Raw genomic sequence first — 8230 nt, 5'->3', positions numbered from 1 at the left:
TGAATAAATAAGCTGCGGAAAATTGAAGTAGAACAAAATTTGTCATAAAAAAAGGTTACATCAGCAACATAAAAGCTGTGGTCACCAGGGGGTTACATTGTTGTGTGGAATTCTTGAGAAAACTTGTTGCTGTGCGCTCCACCTTTAACAACATGTTGATTTCTACTCTCCCTTTGAAGTTACACCTGAAAGAGACAGAGGAGGGACAGCACATTGCTATAAAAGTTGTATTGTCACTCACAATGAACTGGTTAAGAAGAAAAGAAAAAAAAAAGAAGCATTTGTCTGTGGCCAGTATGTATCCTGTCACATGATCCTGGTAATAGGATCCCTGAGTCAGTCCCTACAATCACTACTTGGGATCTGACTGCAGTTGCTGTGAAGCGTCTGTAGGGTTCCCCTTTGCCTTATCCTACAATATCTCTCTCTTTCCCTCTCTAATCTGTAACAACAAGCGAAAATAAAAGGCATCCCCGAAACTGAGCCAGTCCCTCTCAGGATCTGAGCAAATGAGCAACCTGCTCCACAGCTAGGGGAATCCTGGCTGCCTGTCACTGCTCTCAGAGTCAGCTCCACTCAGCAAGGGGAATGGATTTGTGGACACTTTCATTGAGGATCCTGCTATTGCCTTCAGTGCTGGTGCTGTGCTCTGATCTCTTTCATTCTGGTGAGTGCAGGAGGGGATAAGGCTGACCAGCAGCCTCCACTTCTGTCATTGGTGCAGCACTATTTGGGGGAGAAAGGAGGGAGGCAGCAATATGCTTTGGGATTGCAGGCTGCTTATTGACAGGGCTAGTTTTGGTTCTTGGAGAGAATCTATACTGTGCTTTTATAGATCAGGTATTGCTTGTCATCAATGACTTTACCAGGTGTCATCCAGCCACAGTTACCTGAATACTATTGATAACAGACAATAGACATTTACTGTCATTTGACCCAAATTGTGCTAAATTTAGCTTAGTCTATAAGGGAAAATGGATGAAAACTTGTATAGTGTAATATAAAGCATCTTTATTATGACCAGTTGTGACATGAATTACAGTAAAAGCTTTAAAATGACAGATACCTGCTGCATATCTATATATGACTGATAACAAGGAGACAATGTGAGATTCAAGGACATGACATGAGGAGGTAGGTGTCTTTTGGTTTAGCAGTTGCAGTGGAACTACAAATCTCATCATGTCTATAGAGGGAGCCACAGGTTGCCTTCTGCTGCTGTTACTGATGTGATCTTATCCTACAGGTACTGTAATAGACTTTTCTAAGCCAATGAATTGCTTAGAATATTGTTTGCTTAGAATTTGTATATTTTAGATCTATGTGTATTGTAAATGTGTCCGCCTATGTATTGTATTCTATTGAGTCTCCTACATAGGGTCATCTGAGGATTGCTATGGGTGTCTGTGTCAAGCATTTGACAGGCTATAGGTTCCCTGTGTATTGTATATCTTTGGCTTGCGTTTGATGTGTGGGGCTTAGTATTTGCATAAAGAAATATCTGCGCATTTTTAGCTTCTGTAGAACAGCGTAAAGTAAGAATAATGACCCAGTTTACTGTGTTTGACAGGCGGTATACAATACGGTTTACCAGATGAAAGCTTTATACAGTCTATCATCAAGTGGATGTTTTATAAGTACATTGGAGCACATGTATTAACATGTTGTGCTTCCTACAATATGCCTGAGGAATTGCTTCATGTACTGTCTACAAGAATTATGTAGGGAAATTATGTTTATATCTGGAACACCTCACACCACTAGTAAAAGCTGTGAATAGATATTCTCGTATAATTCAGGCCTGAAGTGTCACTGTTCATGTTGATGTTTATTGCATGGGATTTATAAAGATTATTGATTCCTCCTCAGTCTATCCGCAGATTTTCCATCATTCAAAGTCATAATGGCTCACGTCAAAACAGATATAAACTCATTATAGATGGCGGCTATTTTCAGCACAAGCCATAATGTTTAATACCAGACGTTTCCCAAAAGAATTAAACACCTGTTAATTCCAAGATTAGAAACATAAAGGTCTATGCTACATGGATATTTTATTAGTCCAATTAAAAAATATCCTGTGGTGTAAAATATGGAATGGAATCAGTCAGTAATCATTAGGTCTTGTTCCCACTGGGTAATAATGTGTGGGTGTACTACTGTCATACACAAAATATGATGAGTCAAGATGTAGGGAAACACGTCTACGAACCTTAGATAGTCACGTGATTAAAAAGTAACTTTTAAAGAATTTCACATTTGCCAACATTATGGGTCCGGCCACTAATTAGTATTTCTTAAAGAAAACATTACTTACAGCTAATGACGGCATGTACAATGTGAAGCATTTTGTGTGTGTAAAGCCCACTGAGTGGCGCATGGACTAGGCACTCTATGTGCCTATGTATGGATCTATATGACATATATGGAGCTTAGTAAAGTTTCATCAAACATGTTTTTGCACTACAGGCAGTCCCCGGGTTACATACAAGATAGGGTCTGGAGGTTTGTTCTTAAGTTGAATTTGTATGTAAGTCGAAACTGTATATTTTATAATGGAAGTTCTAGACAATTTTTTTTCTTTTGCCCCAGTGACAATTGGAGTTTCAAAATTTTTGGTGTAATTGGACCAAGAATTATCAATAAAGCTTCATTACAGACATCTTACAGCTGATCATTGCAGTCTGGGACTATAGTAAAGCATCCAGAGAGCTTCACCAGAGGTCACAGTGGGCAGAGGGGTCCGTCTGTAACTATGGGTTGTCTGTAAGTCGGGTGTCCTTAAGTAGGGGACCGCCTGTATTCTTCCAAGAAAAAAAAGGAATGCTACAGTGACACCAAAAAGTCCCTATAATAAGGCATAGGGGTTCATCGGGCACCATTATTTTCCATCGGCTGATGGATCCCACGCCACATTATGGCTACTGGTATAAACCGAGGCCATACTGCAGACGAGCAAATAAACTCTTTCTCATTTATGAGGAACCTACAGTCATGGTGACTTGTTATCGCAGCCTCTGAATCATAAGATGACGTCTGTTGTAGTCGTTTTTCAGTAATGTGATGTAATGCGACTGTCTGGGACACATTCTCCTGTCCACTCAAAGAGTCTGACCACTCCATTCATTGTCTGTCACTCTTTGACATTTGACAGCCAAATACTTGGGCAGCATAAAGAAATCATTATCCTCACCATAGAAGACATGTGAGTCAGACTACAAAGACTTCTGCAGCCAAATGTTTTCATTTTGTTTCAGCATGTGTAGTCATGTGATGTACATATTCTGCACATTCTTACAATTTTAGAAGGCATGCTTAATTTTTTTAGGGGGGATGGGGTGCATATTCAGAAATAGAGGGAAGCTTCTGTACATTCATGTCTCCTGCACTATCCTCCTCATCCAATTTCTATGCAGGAGATGTCACTCACCCACTTCATAGAGGGGGCTGTCTAAAGTACTGACAGATACCCTTTTAATAGTCTGAAAGGGCCACTTAACATGAAGAGCTCCTGCAAGTTATGCAAACTCCTGAAATACTGTAAACTGCCTTCTGGAATATGGTAGAGAAACAGGAGCCATTAACCTTGTGGTTCTGTGTGGTCTCTACGCAGTAGGTGGAAGGTTCTGTCTCTTTCTTTACCTTTAAATTAGCAAATTACATTAATAATAGACTATACATGGTTTACTTCCTGTTTAATAATGTATCATATTATAAAATATTAATAAATTTATTTACATAGCGACATTATATTCGGCAGCGCAGTGGGTAAATATATAAGACGCTACAGAGCTATATAAAGTTCATATGAAACAACAGGAACGAGTGACCTGCTCGCAAGAGCTTACAATCTATGAGATCAGTGTAAACTGCATTTAACCAAAAAGGTTATACTTTTTGTCTGTTCTATGAAGTCATTTTGATCCTATTTCCGGAATCAAAATTCTTTTTTAAGTGTTTTTTTTTTAGTTAACACACCAAAAACTTGTGAAATTGGGAATTTACATTACCATTCAAAGTGTGTGGAATCTGCACAGTAACAATGAACACAGTATCACTAAGCTCTGGAGTATTATGATGTATGCATTCTCTGTCCAATTCCATGTAGGTTAATAATGTGTTGTCAAAATGTGGTTTATGTAAGATGGTTCTGGTGAATTTCATAATGAACTTTGTGAAATGAACAGTTTTTTTCCCTTTGGTACCATATAATTAGCATTGAGACTTCATCACTGGGTCAGACAAAATGACATGCATAGAAAAGTTCAATAATATCACATTACTTCCCTGTCAGTTAGTTGCTATGTGATGCAGAGTGGCGGAAAAGTGCCATTGTTTTCTGAGGACAAGCCATGGCCAGTAGAGATTGCAGTCAAAATAAAGCAAATGCACTTCTCTGTCCCCATGTAATTCAGATTTATCTCAAGTTATTCAGCAAATTGGAACTTTCCCTGTCAAGTGAGAAAAATTCTAAATGCCGTTATTTTACTGTTGTGCATTGTGACCTTTTTAACAGTTCTACCATTATTACACCATGTCACTTTGTAACTGAAATAGGATTAGTGTTGTCAAGGAGGTGGGGCTTTTACAAACATGAAATTGTAAAGAAGCCAAGCTTTTTACCATGAGTTTAGGGCTTTCATATATTTATACAACAAACCTAGACTTGAATTAAGTGCAGTAATGCCAGCAAGATGGACTGAGATCAATCCAGGTAAAGCCTGATGTCAGTCCTTGGAATAAAGATCAGGGGTGTCGTATTAATAAGATATAAGGTTCTTTATTTTGTAGTTAGCTTATTCAATCATGCTTTTTATCATTTGTACTTTAAGCTTATTGCCTTTTTGGGTTGCATTCACATCTTGTTGTGTTGTGTAAGGATATCCAAATTCCCCCCCACCTTCCGGGGCCTAGCCTTTTCTTGGGACCTGGTGGCAGCCGGGGCCCGGAATACTGGAATGGCTGGCAATTGCGGCCTAGGGCACGCTCATGTCACGGTGCTTGGTATGGGGACTCGAGGGCTGTCCTACAGCCTGGCAGGTCTCCAGCAGGTGGTGTGTGCAAGAAATATGAAGGGAGAGGCTGATGTACTGGATCTCCCTGGGGCAACCCCCTGAGTGTCTGTAATATGTGTCTCTGGGTAATGGATGGGGAAGCCCGTGGTGGTGACAGCCGTATCCAAGGGTCAGACGGGGCAGCGTTGCAAAATAACTTGCAGTTCTTTATTGAACAGTAGACAACAGGCAACAGGCCTGAAGGGTCAAACAGCAGATTCTGATTACTGGAGTGTGGTCCTCTGGAATAGAGCACCAGCCTGGTTGTAGATGCCGGCTGGGATAATTGAGATGGAGCTGTGTCCAAACTGTGGAAGCTGCAGCTCTGGTTAGAGTCTCCTGACTCAGTTCTTGGGATTGGTTTCTGTGTCAGCACTAAAGGTGTGCTACACACTGTCACTCTCTCTTCACTCAGACCATGTGGTCTGGACTGCTGACAGGCAAAGAAGACCAGAGAAAAACTGGACCACTGCACAGGGGGTTTTATACTCACTCTGGTCAGGGGGTAGCACCTCTCCAATCACACTCCAGTTTAAAATACACACATTTAACAATTTCCTTTCCAGGCAGAAGCTACAGCTGATATTACATAATGACCAGGTTCTGGAACCTTCATAGAGGGTTCCCGACTCCCCCTAACATCTCCTGACCTGGAGAGGGGGCTATTCGCAACTACCAGCCTGCCTATGTATTGGCGGCGAGGGTGTTGCAGATTCATAAGGCATACCCTTACGATGAAGTACACAGACGTGTATATAAGCAATACAGTTAGGTAGGTCAACCAACCAAAAGTTTTTTTGTATTCAAAATTTTTCATGTACACGTGTATACTCTAGTATAAGCCAACCCGAGTATAAGCCCAGACCCCTAATTTTACCACCAAAAACTGGGAAAACCTACTGAATTGTGTACAAGCCGAGGGTGGGAAATGCATTGGTCACAGCCCCCCAGTAGTATATATCCAGCCAGCTCCCAGTAGTATATAGCCTGCCCCCTGTAGTATACGGCCAGCCCCCTGTAGTATACAGCCAGCCTAGCCGCGCCAAGCATCAGGGCTGCCGGAGGGTGAGTATATAAGTTTATTTTTTTAATTGACTTGTGTATAAGCCAAGGTGAGGTTTTTCAGCACATTTTTTGTGCTGAAAAACTTGGCTTATAGACGAGTATATACGGTACCTGATGGAGTTAGCATGTTCCTTAAACCTAAATGCTGTTGGACATGGGAATTAATTGGGAAAACAAGTGTCCTGAAGCCACTACCATGTGTGTCAGGATTAACTCTTTCAAGAACTTGGTTTTAACTTGTTTTTCATAACATTTTGTAATGTTTTTTTTAAGCTATGCCCATAACCATTTTATTCTAATTAGGTTTCAATGTTTAGCGATTGGTTAAAAGAAAAAGATAAACCAGTTAGTCCAGTTAGATGGGCTGTGGATGGGTTGGAGGGACAAGTTTTGAACCAACACAGTTTTGTTGAAATTCTTTCTTTCCTCCTGGGCATGCAGAAGATGATGTATATGACGTGTCATGTCTGTGACTAGCTGACCAAAATGATTGATCCTGTTATAGACATCCTTCAGGCTATAGGTTAAAGGGGCATGAAAAATGAGGAACTTAGATTAGATCAAAAGGCAGTCAAGCACAAACACCTTGTCTTCCATTGATATAGAATTATGTCTTACCTTTTCTTCTTGGATGTTGTCTGAATAGCATTGTAAAGCTGCTAAAGGTAGATGGCCTGTGACCTCTTGCGACCTCATTATATGATTCTTTCTTGTTGTTTGGGATCATTTACTGTGAAGTAAAATATGACTGTTATTTACATGACTGCAACGACTTACTATAAGGGGTTCCAGGAGCAGAATGTTCTCCAGTTATCTTTATAATAGGTCTAATACTCAGTGGCCTCCATGCTCAATTGAATGCCACGTCCCCTCATGTCAGCCACAGGCTATTGACCACAAATTTTTTACAGAAGCGTATCAATTTATTGTGAAGATTTTTTTAATGTTTTCGTGAATTTTAAGTTTTGTAATGTAAAGGTTAATGTATAAAGTCATTCATAGAGATACATCTGTTTCCGACCTGCTTTTCTGTGGGTGTCCAAGGGTGGTTTCACATTGGAGTTGTTTTTCACTTCCGTGATACAGTGATTTTCACAGATGCCTTACTGAGACATGATTTTCTATGGGTGTTTTCATTTTGGCTTTTTTTGTTCATTTTGCTCGGTAAAAATTTGGAATCACGGATGGCAAATAGAAGTCCGCAAGCAAAAACTGATGACAAATCGATTTTTTTTTTTTACACTGATGAGGATGGGAAACCAGATATTGTTTCATATCAATTGAAAATAAAACTTAATATTATTTAGCAATGATGAGAATAGGGGCCCTGGAGCCTCCTGAATGTTACAAATATTATTTAATATTTTGAAAGTGGCTTTTAGATTTTCCATCCGATTTTAATAAATTACTGCTAAATGATTGAAAGCAGGTTTATATCATTTGGCCACCAGTTAGATCAATATTTAGATAGTTATGTGAAAATAGGCAATCGATTTAATGAACATCTTCTCCACCTACCAAAATATTTGTTTGAACTTAAAATGTTTTCTGTGACCTCAAAATATTCTTCCTCCCTTCAAATTATGTGTAAAGTTTATAAAAGTAACTGAAGCAGTTCTTTTCTTTTACAACTGTTTTGAACACTGCCCTTTGACATTTCCCTTGCATCAACCTCACTGGAATAAAAGAATTTAGCCACAACACTCATAATACAAAACTGAAAAAAACCTTATAACTCGGGGAAAAAATTCTGCAGTAAAATCCTGAATAAGACTAGTTTAGGTACATCATTAATTGTTTTCTTTGTTTGGTCTCTGAAAATAATTTTTCGCATGCTAAAACTTCCACTTATTACATTTTGGGATCCCTCATCCTATTTTTAGAAAAGGGGTGCCTTTAAAGGGAACCCGTCACCACTATTTTCACAAATACAGGTAGTGACAGGTTCCTATAGAGCTCTAATAACTATCTGACACCCTGCGTGTAGCTAAAAATTATTCCCCTGATATTCCCATGTATTCAACTTTCTAGTTTTATTTGGTAACTAAGCATGACTACATGGAGTCCAGGTGGGCGTGGCCTCCTCGGGCTGATTCCAGCAGCTCTTCTCC

The 8230-nt window shown here is 39.6% G+C and overlaps 1 protein-coding gene across 1 annotated transcript in view; it reads left to right on the top strand.

The window, feature by feature from the left end:
- Positions 1-335: 335 nt before the first annotated feature.
- KREMEN1 (kringle containing transmembrane protein 1) overlaps positions 336-8230 on the top strand; it is a 112380-nt gene continuing 104485 nt past the window's right edge. Inside the window, exon 1 of the mRNA XM_072142224.1 lies at positions 336-667. Within this exon, the coding sequence (XP_071998325.1) occupies positions 589-667 (79 nt within the window). The 5' untranslated portion in view covers positions 336-588. The remainder of the gene's footprint in view (positions 668-8230) is intronic.

This window comes from Engystomops pustulosus, chromosome 1 (assembly GCF_040894005.1).
Source record: "Engystomops pustulosus chromosome 1, aEngPut4.maternal, whole genome shotgun sequence".
In the NCBI taxonomy this organism is placed as follows: domain Eukaryota; kingdom Metazoa; phylum Chordata; class Amphibia; order Anura; family Leptodactylidae; genus Engystomops; species Engystomops pustulosus.
The sequence above is the reverse complement of the archived record's forward strand: the minus strand, read 5'-3'. Positions and strand labels throughout refer to the sequence as shown.